Source organism: Ochotona princeps, chromosome 16 (genome assembly GCF_030435755.1).
Source record: "Ochotona princeps isolate mOchPri1 chromosome 16, mOchPri1.hap1, whole genome shotgun sequence".
Classification (NCBI taxonomy): domain Eukaryota; kingdom Metazoa; phylum Chordata; class Mammalia; order Lagomorpha; family Ochotonidae; genus Ochotona; species Ochotona princeps.
Genome location: NC_080847.1, coordinates 43,350,869 through 43,365,574, shown reverse-complemented (window position 1 = coordinate 43,365,574; position 14,706 = coordinate 43,350,869). Strand labels below are relative to the sequence as shown.

The 14,706-nt window shown below is 38.4% G+C and overlaps 1 protein-coding gene across 1 annotated transcript in view; it reads right to left on the bottom strand.

The window, feature by feature from the left end:
* Positions 1 to 3,503: 3,503 nt before the first annotated feature.
* Positions 3,504 to 14,706, bottom strand: part of URI1 (URI1 prefoldin like chaperone) — an 80,203-nt gene continuing 69,000 nt past the window's right edge. The window contains exons 7-11 of the mRNA XM_058674049.1: positions 13,254 to 13,422; positions 11,495 to 11,831; positions 8,820 to 8,962; positions 7,144 to 7,390; positions 3,504 to 4,293 (exon numbers count right to left, since the gene is read on the bottom strand). Coding sequence (XP_058530032.1) covers positions 4,111 to 4,293; positions 7,144 to 7,390; positions 8,820 to 8,962; positions 11,495 to 11,831; positions 13,254 to 13,422 — 1,079 coding nt within the window. The 3' untranslated portion in view covers positions 3,504 to 4,110. The remainder of the gene's footprint in view (positions 4,294 to 7,143; positions 7,391 to 8,819; positions 8,963 to 11,494; positions 11,832 to 13,253; positions 13,423 to 14,706) is intronic.

Sequence of the window (14,706 nt, the reverse complement as noted above, 5' to 3'; positions counted from 1 at the left end):
GTAAAATTTTCTTAAAACAACGAGAAGCACATAAAAGAAGCATTCAAGGAATTCAAGGATTTTGTCACACTGGAAATGGATCAAATGAAAGGTGACATATCAGAAATGAAGAACACAGTGGAACAAATTAAGAGTACAGTGGAGAGTCTCCAAAGCAGAATGAAGCAAGCAGAGGAAAGAATCTCAGAATTGGAAGGTATTTCTTGCCACCAGGGCGAACAATCAAAAAGCTGGAAGAAGAGCTGGGTCAAGCTAAAAAAAAAGTATTCCAGAATTAAGAGACACTATAAAAGGCCAAATAGAAGAGTTATGGGAGTTCCAGAAGGTGCAGAAAGAAAAGCTGGGCTTAAAACTTAACGAAATAATGAAGGCTTAATGAAATAATAAAGGAAAACTTCCCTAATATAGAGAAAGATTTGGGAAACAGCATCCAGGAAGGACACAGAACTCCCAACTGACTTGACCAAAAGTGATCTTCACCATGATACATAATAAAGCTCTCTTCAATCGAACATAAGGAAAAGATCCTTACGTGTGCACATGAAAAAAATCAACTGACATGCCAATTAAACTGAATGCCAATTAAACTCACAGGAGACCTCTCACAAGAAACTACAGGCCAGAAGAAAATGGAAAGACATATTCCAGATTCTAAAAGCAAAAAATTGTCAGCCCAGGTAACATATTCAGCAAAGTTTTCCTTTGTCTTTGAAAATGAAATTAAATTCTTCCACAATAAAGAAAAGTTAAATATGCCTCTTACAAACCTGCCCTACAATGGATACTTAAAGTTCCCTTGACAGAGAAAATAGCAACCACCTAAACCAAAGGTAAATGCAAAGAACATCTCAGTAAAATAACAACAGAAGACTAAATCAATGAACAACCCATTGCTAAAATGACAGCACCAAATTATCACCCATTCATTTTAGCCCTGAATGTAAATGGTTTAAACTCTATCAAATGTCATAGATTAGTAGACTGGATTCAAAAGACAAAACCCTTCTATTTGTTGCCTGGAGAAGACATATCTCAACAATTAAGATCAGTGGAAACTGTAACTCATGGATTTTAATTTTTGTTAGTTTCATCTCTTCAAAACACTTTCTTCTCATTAAATTCTTCAGTGACTCATAGGTCATGCAGTAGCATCATTTTCTTCAAGAAGGTTCTTGATTTTCTTTTTCATTTCTTCAGTGACACATTAGTCATTCAGTAGCATGTTATTTAACTTCACAGCATTTAAAATTTCTGTTTTTCTTCCTGTTGGTGATTCTGGTTTGTGGCTCTTCAGTTAAGGGGATGTACAATAATTGTGTAATGGAGACTATCATATCTAGCATCATGTTATTTAGCTTCATGCATTGCACATTTCTATATTTCTTCCTGTTGTTTTGTTTTGTGGCTTTTCATAAAGGGATGTATAGTATTTGTATAATGGAGACTATCATACCCAGATATGAGGATACAATGTAGCATGCATCTCTACTTCCAGACAAAGATGGACTCCCAATGAAACTGTTCACTATATCTTGACAATTGGATGCTGGACTCTCCGCCATTGTCCATTCCTGCAATGATGGGTACATGGCTGTTTATGAACAACTATACTATAGTAATAATACAAGGGAACTCAGTGAGGGGGAAGGGAATTGGGGAGGGACAAGGGAAATCCCAGGGCCTATGGAATTATATCAGATAATAACAATAAGTAAAATTAAAAAGAAAAAAAACACTCAAGAGCCCAGCGCGGTAGCCTTGTGCCTAAGTCCTTGCCTTGCATGTGCTGCGGTCCTATGGGGTTGCCGGTTTGTGTCCCATCTGCTCCACTTCCCATCCAGCTCCCTACCTGTGGCCTGGGAAAGCAGCGGAGAATGGCCCTTGGGAGCTGCACCGGTGCGGGAGACCTGGAAGCAGCTCTCGGCTCCTGGCTTCAGATGGGCTCAGCTCCAGTCTTTGCAGCCACTTCGGTAGTCAATCAGCAGATGGAAGTTCTTCCTCTCTGTATCTCCTTCTCTCTATTATAAATCTGACTTTCCAATAAAAAGAACTAAATTTAAAAAAATAAAAACTTTGAAGATTCATTTTACCAAAATAAACTTGGATTAAAAAAAAAGTATGATTTCAAGTTACAGTGTAAAGCAGAGACTATGAATTGAGGCAAAGCTATTTTACTTCTTCATTAGAACACAGAAAATGCCACGGCTCAGCATGACAGCCTAACAGGTAAAGTTCTTGCTTTGAATGTGCCAGGATCCCATATGGGCGCTGGTTCTAATCCTGACGACCTTGCTTCCCATCCAGCTCCCTGCTTGTGGCTTGGGAAAGCAGTCAAGGATGGCCCAAGGCCTTGGGACCCTGTATCCGCATGGGAGACCTGGAAGAGGCTCTGGGCTCTTGGTTTCAGACTGGCTAAGCTCTAGCCGTTGTGGCTACTTCTGGAGTGAATCAGAGGACAGAAGATCTTTCTCTCTGTCTCTCCTCCTCTCTGTATACCTGCCTTTACAATAAACAAACAAATCTTAAAAAAAAAGGTCAAATACTTTTTCTTTGCTTCTACTACCATCTTTTACTCCAGGGAAAGATTAACCTGAGGAAAGCAGGCTCAAAATGAAGTTCAGAAACATGAAAAATGATTTAATGACAGCACTCTTAAAATTACACATACGCACAAAAAAAAACCCCCACAATAATCCTCTAACAAAGTTTGTTTCTGTGTGAAAAACTCTAGCACGGCCGGCTCAGTGACAGCAGCGGGAGCTCCTTGTGGGACTTCACTCTTGGTGTAGTTTGGGTTGGTTGACAGTATTGGAAGGACTGAAAGAAAACCAGTTTTGAACTACACATCCAGTAGATCAGTTTACAAAAGAGTAAATCCGTATTTTTAGGTAATCTTTCAAAATTAGTTCTTTGTTCTGAGTTTTCCATTAACTACTGGGGACTCTAATTCACTTCCTTGCCATTAAAATACATATTCATAAAACCTTTACAGTTGTGTTCTAGTTACAAATAGCTTCTACTTTTCTAGGACATAATTTCACTTTGTTTAAGCAAGAATTCATTAAAGAGGCTATAAATAACCTTTAAATAGTGAGCTATGAATAGAGGATGGACTGGCACTGATGCCTTATTTTAGGACTACCACAGAATGCTTTTTTTAAAAAGTTACATTTCTGCATGCATCAAGCTAATGATTAACACAGTGTAACTTTCAATGATAGCATAAATTCTCTTTATTTTATGGGCATTTTGTTAAAACAAAATGTTTATTTCAGTTATTTACTATTAAGAAAGTAGCCTTAAAGAATGAAACTGCTGGAAAGATCAGACAACCTTTCCTCCCTCAAAAGAGAATCCCAGTAGAAGATGCACTCACTAATCAAGAATGGTGTATGGAACTGTAAGAACTCAAGGGTCTATGGTGGGATACACAGGACATATATATTGATCACACATATTTCCATACTAAATTCTAAATCATAAAGTTCACAAAATTTAGCGAACAGGTTTTATAGAAATTTTTACTTGAAAAACATTTTTTTTTTTACAAAATACAATTTTTCCAAAGAAGCTTTGCCGCAGAGTACATGTAACCTTCCGCCTTCATGATTACAGCAGGATATTCAAAGGGGAAAGGATTTTAAAACAGCCACCTAGCTCAAAACCTACAAAAGACGTAGATTTGTTTAAAGTGCCTTTAACATGTGAAAGCAAGTCATGGCTGTTGAATCCACTTGAGATTTTGAGAGTTTCTTTAAAATGGTCCATATGGTATGCACAACATCACAGCTGGTACAAAACTGCCTGTATTTAGTTAGAAAGACAAAAACAAGGAACAATATTCTTCAAAAAATAAGTCAAAACGCTGCCACTGCATCATAAGGCATTCTCAGACAAGAGTGTTGACAGTACTGAGAGAATGAACAAAACAAGCCGAATATTAAAGGAGTCAAACATTTACTTTTAGATATTTTTAATACCACTAATAAATGATAAAGAACTTGCTGCCAACCTAACTCAGAATGCCTTTTTCCAAATATATGACATTTTGCTATATAAAAACACACAACAAGGGCTTAGGATTTAGACTCGCATTATTCTAGACGGGCCCTAGTTTTTCTGTTGCAATCTGGCGGCTTTGAACTTGGACACTCTCTTCACAACTTCTTCTGGTACATCTGACAGAACTTCTTTGCGTTCTGGAATGGTGGGGAGGACGGGATGAGCAATGGCTTGGTGCGGGGTTGACGAAGATGAAAAAAACTCTTTCTCTATTACAGTTCCAGAAAAAGCCTAGAAGACAAAATTCATATTAGAGCAACAAAAAAATTAGACACACAAAATCTTTAGCCTCTATTCATCAATTAGATATTTTTCTTCATCAAAAAAGCCAAGTCCCAACATTTTGGACAGTTATCAGCACAACATCAAAATACTGATTTTTCAAAGACATCATTAAAATATTTAATCACCCCAAAGAAGTAATTTTAATAGTATATATGCAAAACAAAATGTAAAATATGTATACATTAACTGCATAAAAACGAAAAATGAATCAACAGAAGGCTCTTAAGCTCATACATCCAGCCTCAGCTCACACTGTGTACAATAATGTATTATAGTAAAAAGCGTGGGTGTAAACTCGGACTTCCGTGCACCGATGATGGATGAGGCGCCCTGTGGTGGTCACGCTGCCCAATGGCTTAGCCTCACCAGGACTGACATTTCTTTCGGGGGACAGATTTATGCAATTATTTGAATATTTTATTGCATCTTGTCTCAGTTTTATTTAAGAGACTGGTGGAAACTGAAAAATCAAAGTGCTGAGAGTGACCATGTAATAGAATTACTTCAATGATGGAAATCAGAAGTTCCACCTCCCCCCAAAACAATAATAACTCTAATTCCAAGTGGGTGTGCGCTGGACCTATCTGGTCAATTGTACAAGAACAAAACAAGGTACACAAATCCCAGGAGGCAGCCTTACACAGCTTCATATACAAAGGTATGTTGAAAAAACCAAGGAGTTACGGTTTTGTCTAAAGATTTCTTGTATTTATTTGGAAATTCTTCCCTTACACCTGAAAGAATGTAAGAACCAAATAAAATTAGAGATGTAAGCTTTTATATATTTTTGCTTCCTTTTGTATTTCAGGTGTTCAGAATTACTTTACATCATGCACCACTTGCCAGGCCTGAAAAGCCATCCTATTCTACCTCTCACCACCACTGAAACACAAAACACGTCATACCTCTCTCCCACAGCAGTTCTGGAGCCTAGCCCGCCATTTTTATTTTCTAAAACAAGCATACAAAGTCTTATTTTATCATGATGAGCATACAGCCATTTTATTATATTAAAAGTGCTTTGAGAGAGAAAATATTTTGGCATTGAAAAGATACTGAAAATCAAGATATCTTTCACAGTAGTTGCCATAACCACGAACTATTTATTTTGGTATTAAAAAATTTATAACGTCTACTACATAATAGTTCAAGACAAAATGCAACGCTAGTAAGGTTGAACTGAGAATAAGCTCCACAATATTTAAGTCCTTACAAACACACATCCAATTTTCAACTACTTCTTAACAGAAGTGTGCCTCCACTGCTCATTTACTAATAGTAGGAAAAGCTATTGAACAAGCATGGGCAGCACTGTGGCACAGGAGATGCAGACACTGCTTGTGATGCCTACGTCCTGTACTGGACCATAACTGGACTATCCCAACTCTTCCCTCCGCATCAGCTTCTCTGCCCAAGACAGCAGTGGTGATGGTCATCCATTTGGGGGACAGCCTGGAGTTCCTGGCTCCGCCCCACAATACTGCTGGAACTGGGGAGCGAACCAGTATATGGAAGATGTGTCACTCTGCCTTTCAAATAAATAAATCTTTTAAATAGCATATATTTCAGCTCACCTAACACCTTTGTGTATTGGGTATATGAAAGGGAAAGGTATAATTTTTTTTTATTTTTTTTTTTTATTAATTACATTGTATTATGTGACATAGTTGCATAGGTACTGGGATAATTGTATATCTGGTCCTTACAAATTAATGATCTCCATGCCCAGTTAGCATCCAGTGCCATTTGGTAAATTCAGTGGGAGAGAGAGAGAGACAGACAGACAGAGGAAGAGAGAGGGAGAGGGAGAGACACCAAGACCCACACAGAATTCCTGCCTACTGGTTCACTTCCGAAATGTCCTCCCCCACTTTACAAGCAAGGAGTTGGATCAGAAGTGAAGCAGCTGAGACCGGAACCAGTGCCCAGATGGGATGTCGGTGCTGTGGGCAGAAGCTTAGACTACTAGGCCACAGTACAGGACCCCTAATATGTTTTAATAATTCAAAACACACACAAACATACAAAACACTAGGTCCGGGTATAAAAGAAACAATATTGTCCTGTTTCAGGGACAGGGAGAGTTTGGGACCACTTCACTTTACTCTCCATAAGCTCTGCAAAACTGTGATATGTTATGGAATAATGTGGCCAGAAGCAGCTCCAGTCCTGGCACCAGATCGGCCCAGCTCCACTGCTGTGGTCATGTCGGGAGTGAACCAGTGGACGGAAGAATTTTCTCTTTCTCTCCCTGCTTCTTTCTATAACCCTGCCTTTCAAATAAAACAAAATAAATATTAAAAAAAAAAAAAGTATGAACATGCACTAATTTTTCTGAGACAGGATCTATACCTTTCATTATCACAAAAAATATGCCATCAACCCCTAAGAATTACATTTCACTGTCAGAGGCCAAAACACAGAAGGTCGTTAGGTAATTCTCTGCCGTTCATTTGTTTCTTCTTAGCTCCACGAAGGCTTGTACAAGAGACCACACTACTTAAATAACACAAAATAATCATAATCAGGTCTCCTGGTAATGTACCTCAGCTCTTACATGTGATTATAGCCAAAAGAATGACACATACAAGACAAGTGAGATATTTTTTTAAAAATCCTTTCTTCACAAAAATAGACCTTTAAGACGGATGATGCATCATGCTTGTTGAAGATCATGAATTATTTGTATTAATTCTCAAAAAAGGACAAATCAAGAATTAGATCCTATGACTTTTAAGATTCAATGGCAAACACTGGTCAAAAATATTCCATGAAAGAAGAGCTGAGCACACACACCTCAGGTGTCCCCGGGGAGGGCAGGCACTTCTGCTGACTTTCCTGTGGCTCTTCTCCCACGCTGCTCTCAGCAGCATCGCCGCACGCGGCGTCTTCGCAGCCCGCGCCCCGCAGGGCCCCGCGCCTGTCATCCGGCTCAGCGGCGCTGCTCTCGCTCGTGTCACTGCACACGCTGTTCTCTCGGCTGCGAGACTTCAGGATTGACTTACGAGGCACGTATTCACCATTCACAACATCAACGAAGACCCTACAACAGGGCCAAAGCACACCTACTTTAGGCTTTGCATAAAACTCTGAATAATTTTATAAAGATTTCTTCACTTCTTTCTAGAAAGCTATCTTCAAATTTTTATTAAAGTTTGCTATCCAAAATTTTCATGTTTGCAACAACACTGACCCCTCAAGTAACATGTTTTCTCTTATTTTGAAAGACAAGAGTTTGACATAAGAAAATACAGCACTATTTTTATATATATATATATCTATATATATCTATATATATCTATATATAGATATATATATATGCAGCTGGTATGTGACAATATTTTGATTTGCCAAGATTCCATAGTTTTTTTTTAAAGATTTATTTATTTTTATTACAAAGTCAGATATACACAGAGGAGAGACAGAGAGGAAGATCTTCTGTCCTCTGATTCACTCCCCAAGTGAGCACAACGGCAGGTGCTGCGCCGATCTGAAGCCAGGAACCTGGAACCTCTTCCGGGTCTCCCACGCGGATGCAGGGTGCCAAATCTTTGGGCCGTCCTCGACTGCTTTCCCAGGCCACAAGCAGGGAGCTGGATGGGAAGTGGAGCTTCCGGGATTAGAACGGGATCCCGGGGCTTTCAAGGCGAGGACTTAAGCTGCTAGGCCACGCTGCCAGGCCCAAGATTCCATACTTTTAAACCCACTTGTAAGACAAGCAATTTCTCTTTTTATAAATATGTGTCATAAAAAGAGTAAGTATTTTCAAATGATAGTTTTCTCAACAGTACAATGAAAAGCTGAAACAGTATAATTAATTCCTGCTGTGGGAAGGTAAGCTACCTGCTGAGCGTATTAAAGCTGTGCTACATAAGTACCATCCTGGCCCATGGAAAACACAAACCTGCATTGCTAAAGTTAAGATACAAGAGTATAAGAGCCCGGCACGGTAGCCTATTGGCTGAAGTCCTCGCCTTGAATGCGTCAGTATCCCATATGGACACCAGTTCATATCCTGGCAGTCATGCTTCCCACCCAGCTCCCTGCCTGTGGCCTGGGAAAGCAATGGAGGACGGCCCAAAGTCTTCGGACCCTGTAACCTGCGTGGGAGACCTAGAAGAGGCTCTGGGCTCCTGGCTTCAGATTAGCTCAGCTCCAGCCATTACAGCCACTTGGGGAGTGAATCAGAGGACAGAAGATCTTCCTCTCTCTATATATATAACTTTCCAATAAAAATGAATGAATCTTAAAAAAAAGATACAAGATTATACAAATCTATTGAAAATGTTTCAAAAGATCTGGCAATGTGGGAAAAAGAGGGCAAAACCATGCAGCAGCCCAACCGTTTTGGAATCCAGGGTGTTGGTGGCCAGCCTCTCAAACACTAAGCTAAAGACAGACTATCCCATGCGATGGTCCAGCTTCTTCCTGTCCATGGCTGCGCCAGGACAGCCGTCAGCGGTGCCGCTCACCTGTAAATGTCCGCGGGCGTCCTGATGGCGGGCAGATCATGGCAGCAATGCCCACTGCCAGAGCTGTTTTTTCTCTTACGTTTGGCTTCTTCTTTTCTTTCACTGAATTTTAAAGTGGTATTTTTTCCAGTATTTATTCGGACCTAAAAATTTCATATCAAAAATTAAGAACTGTCTGATAAATTAAGGCCAAAATGAAAACAAATTAATTAAAAAAAAGAGAGACAGCTGAAATTATCTGACACAGAAATGACATACATGATCAGGTAGGGTTAAAATGCCCTTACTGGGCCTGGCATGATGGCCTAGCGGCTTAGCTCATTGCCTTGAATGTGCCAGGATCCCATATGAGTGCTGGTTCTAATCCTGGCAGCCCCACTTCTCATCCAGCTCCCTGCTTGTGGCCTGGGAAAGCAGTCGAGGATGGCCCAAGGCCTTGGGACCCTGTACCTGTGTGAGAGACCCAGAAGAAGCTCCGGGTTCCTGGCTTCAGACTGGCTAAGTTCTAGCTGTTGTGGCTACTTCTGGAGTGAATCAGAGGACAGAAGATCTTCCTCTCTGTCTCTCCTCCTCTCTGTATATCTGACTTTGTAATAAAAATAAATAAATCTTAAAAAAGAAAAAAAAAAGATTTCCAATTCTTAAAAAAAAAAGTCTATCAAAGTAGTGATATGAAACTTATCCTTAATCCAGCATTTAGTTTAAATGTATTTTGCTTTCTATACAATGATTCTGAGCTAGAATTTAAAAATTATATAATTTAAAAAGATATAATTTAATGACATAGAAACATGATATAGTAAGGGCATTTTTGTTTTTAAGAATTATTGATTTTTATTGGAAAGGTAGATATACTGAGAGGAGGAGAGACAGAGAGGAAGATCTTCCGTCTGATGATTCACTCCCCAAGTGAGCCGCAACGGGCCGGTGCACACCAATCCGATACCGGGAACCAGGAACCTCTTCCAGGTCTCCCACACGGGCGCAGGGTCCCAATGCATTGGGCCGTCCTCGACTGCTTTCCCAGGCCACAAGCAGGGAGCTGGATGAGAAGTGGAGCTTCCGGGATTAGAACCGGCGTCCATATGGGATCCTGGTGCGTTCAAGGCGAGGACTTTAGCCGCTAGGCCACGCAGCCGGGCCCAATAGACGTTTTTGGTTTAAATCATTTCAAAATACCACAATCAAAAGAAACATTCAGTAAGACTATAACAGTATATAGCACATATAATGCTATAGCTGTGGCATATGTAAAATACATATACATTACGCTACATTTATAAAATGTAACATAAAATGTTTATGTATAAGTATAAAACTCAATAAAGCATAAAATAATATATACAAAGTATATATAGTGGACCAATTGTATATTTATCAATAACATAAAGTATACATAATTGAAAGTAAATTCCGTCATGAAAGCAGTAACAGATAATAATTAACTATTTAGAGATGTTTAAACACTTCTTATTTTAGAAATTGGAAGATTAAAGAATGGAATTCAGCTCTGTTCAGAGTTGACATGTCACTCTGTCCCTACTCAGCACTTATGACACCTTCCACGTCAGTGACTGCCTGTCCCAATAACATTCTTCCAAATATTATCTATTGTTTTTTTTTCTAAAGGAAAGTAGCAACAATTACAAAAATAAAGCTTGGGGAAAAAAAACAAATCTTTTTTAGCTAATCATCTCAGCCAACTTTCTGCAAGGAATTCCAATGATCCCTTTATTTTGACCTATTCAAGTATTTTAATGCATACTGTTCTCTCACTTTATATTAAAGCAGGGATGACTTAAGGAACTGAATATATATCACATATGTTTAAAGCATGTTTCATTAAATACTAATCACAGATACTTAAGACAGAGACCCTGAACTCAGATGCAGGCTGGTACACCGGGCAGAGGAGGAGTTCTGAACTGAAGGAAGAGGGGTCTTTGCTGTATCAAGTGAAGACAAATTCTGGCAGCTCTGTAGTATATGGATCAGGAGTTTGGGGGTGGGAGCGCAGCTTCAACCAGAGCCAATCCCCTTGGATCTATTTTAAATATTGCAATGCTACAATAAATACGGAAGAAACAAAGGATTCTGATACTGAAAGAAGGCTTGAAAACTCCGTATCCCAAGAGCTCTACAGTCATCCCCCTTCTGAAGTCATGGTTACCCACAGATGTTTACATTTGTCAGAAAAGGAACTAATTTTACTTCTTCCTAAATTTTTCCTCTTTGCTCATGATGTTCCTATTCATTTTATGCCCACACAGAAAACAACAACCTGGTATAATTAAAAGTTTAACAAAGCAGTCACTTACTAATCACACCACAGCGTGCACTGTATCACTAACTCCAGCATTCTTAAACAAAATTCTCTACATGCAGGGCAGGTGGAGTTGCCATAACTGCCACTCAATGCTGAGTTCATTCCAACAATTCTAATTCAACTGTGGCTTCAGAGAACAATGGGCCTAAACCAGCTAACTTGCTATATATTCCTCTGTTTTTATTTTAAAACACATTGATCAAAGCAAGCCAAAGAAATGGTCACATTTGACATGACCAGGCAATATTAATTAATTGTTTACGTTAACATTGTTCTTTCAAAAAAAAATCACAAATGTTTAATGTTCAAATTATACGCAAAATTAGTAAAAGTTTAAAGGTATACAGACCCTCTTAGGTTCCACAGTATGAGAAAAATATATTGTTGGTATGGAGTTATCTCCAAATCCTACAGTATCATGGTCATTTTCATTGTCACTGTCATCACCATTTTCATCATCATCATCTTCATTATTGTAGTAAGAAACGGAACCATTCACCGAACAGTTCAATTGACTATGCACCTGGCCATTCAATAGTTCTGCACTTGCCCTATTTGGCTGACAAGCTCTGGGAGTAAGAGAGTCTACTCCTGGACACATCAAACTCGTATCTGTCTTCTGGTCTTCCTTTTCCTCTTCAGAAGATACTCTATCTTCTCCATCTGCAATCACAGGATCAGGCTTACTAGTAATGTAAAAGAGAAAAGTAATAAAATCAGAAAGGTATACAAAAATTGTACATATTCTAATTCTCGGTTCATTTAACAGACAGAAATTAAAATTTTAAATAAGGTCATGTTTTAAACTAGAACTTTAGGTTATAAAAGAAAAAGGTGCTTTAAAGTAACAAAAACTTCAGTTCCCATTACACTTCTGTATACTGAAGTTTTCAAATGAAAAACATTTTATTTCTGCAACAAGTACTGGCAGGATAGGCTATATAATATCAACATAAGAATTTTGTAAGAAACTGAGAGAAAATGTATTTTCATATAAAATATATAATGTGCGTCTAAACATTTCTATATAAATTAATTTCCATAGAAATTAAAGATAGAACTATAATACATTATTATCTACTTCTATATTCAAAGCAATTTATAAACTTGCACTATCAATTTTTAAAAATATGATTTGTAAATACATACATGAAAATAGTTGTATTTATACACATGAATTCATGTGTATCATGCTTCATTATGCAAAAGATTTAAAGAGCTTACAAAAACAACAGAATCGAAAGTGCAATCGAACTGAAATAATATAAAGCAAATACAGGTTCTAGAAAATCACAAGGTCCAAAACTAGTATTTAAAAAAATGGAATAAATGAAGTAGTACTAGTTAACAGCAAATGAAATACCTTAAGAACCAATAAGCACAATGGCAGGAAAAACCAAAGCCTTCTGTGCTTTTCATGTCCTCCTTTTCACAAAAACTAATTACTGCATGTGGTGCCTCGGTGACGCAGAGCAACGTGGGCACTTCGGGAGCGGCAGTCTTCATCCAGCACTCTGACAATTCTAAGTGAGTGCTAATACGTATTTCAAACAGCAGTTTGGTAAAGTTTCTCATACATGTAACTACCTATTATAGTATATAAATACCTATTGTACTTAGATAAATAGCCTGCTCAGTAAGAAGAAAAGTTTGCTAAAGGAAAACAGGCATAAATATTTCACAATATCAAACCTAACTTCAAAACAGGTTTCTTCTTTTCTGTCAACTCAGACTGAGCATTCCCGAGCAGAGAAACACTTCCATTTAACCTCAATGTATTTTGTGTCAATAATTATTAAAAGTCAACTATCTGAAATAATTACTTTCTTATGTAAAATATGGCTGAAATCTCAGAAAAAATGCAGCTTCATTTTAAGTATTTATGCACATGTACAGGGCATGGAAATGTATAAATGCTGCCATCAAAGAAAACACTCTAGAGAATTAATATTTATCTTGGGGTGAAAGGATTATTGATAATTTAATACATTATGCTCTTTTGCATTTCCTTCAATGAGCACATATTATTTTATTAATGAGGAAAAAGATTAATGAGGAAACGTGTACAGAAACAAATTCTCTGGGCAAGATAATTTGTCATTAGGTACCTATCAAGTTCACCCAGCAATTCTTCTTGTCTCTCCAGTTCTTCGAGTCGAGCCCACAATTCCTTATCAGCAAGCAAATCCTTGGATTTTACCTCACTTGCAAAATCTGCTTCAAAAATATCGGAAGTTTTGGGTTTGGAATGAGGCTTATGAGCAATCCGATGTTTCCCTATTTAAAAAGAAAAAAGAGAGAGAAGATGGAGAGGGAATGGTTTCCATTCACAAACAGAAGAGCTCCCATGATGAGTGCCCCTGATGTGCCCAGGGCCTGACCGCACTGGTCTCCCTGGGGAGTTCCAGAAGCCCAGAGACGCACGGTCTCCCCAGCTCTGCTGAATCAGAATCAGAAGAGCCAGAGAAAACGTGCAAGTGCAGGAGAAATTGTAACAAGCTATCCTAAGGCTGCAAATGTATGTAAGCAGAAATGAAAGCACCCTGGCTACATTGTAACAACGCAAGACAAGCGATACTCAATTGCCATCCTTTCTCAAGAGAATGTAGTTACTAGTAATACTCAAGAAGCCTGATCACAGGACACCTGCCAACACTTCAGGGCCTGCCAGGAATGAATATCCCAGGAAGAGACGGTGTAATCACTCACATGAACATGGCTATTTTGTATCTGTAATTTTCATGAGAGGACAGGAGGCAAACAAACCTGGGGTCAAGCCTACTTACTTTTCATTTTCATTTTTTAAAAAAGATTTTTTTTAAAAAAAGCAAACTAAATATTTGAAGAAAGTAATGAGAAAAAGTCTAAAATGTTATCTGAAAAGATATGGTGCCACCATATCTCCATATACGCAAATTTACAACACTTTTTTAAATCTGAAAATGTCAAAACTGTATTTCACAGCTTTACTCTGTGCATTACTGACAAAAATTCACAATTTCTGTTTTAGACCTCTAGCATCCATCATTTTTCACTGGTCGAAACAAAAATCTTGACTTGTCTCCCTGACTCACCTTCTGAAACCACTTCCTATGACCTGGGATGCTACTCAGTACCAGCACTATCGCGAGAATAGGGTTTCTAGGTCAATGAGTTCTCCTCAGAGTTAATGACCAAACTGTGAACTTTACAAACTGAAATAAACTTTAAAGCAAGTTTTGTACCGCACCAATTATAAACCACTTCTCCGATACTTTTTAACATTTCCTACTCTAACATTTTACAACTGATGTGTATTGCCTCTTCCGATATGAACTGAAACCCACCACCCATCTTTGGCACAGGGAGGCCATTGGATAAGCACCACAGAGTAAACAGGTAGAAACAAATGATCACACTCATCCTCACTTCCTTAAATTCGGCTCCTAAAGCTAGAAGAAAAACTAAGAGAACTTATGACTTGACCAATGCAAAACATCGAATTAGAAGGAGATTCACACCTAGAACACACGTCTTCTGAGCTTCCGATATCTGCACACATACACAACTTTGAAACAATAA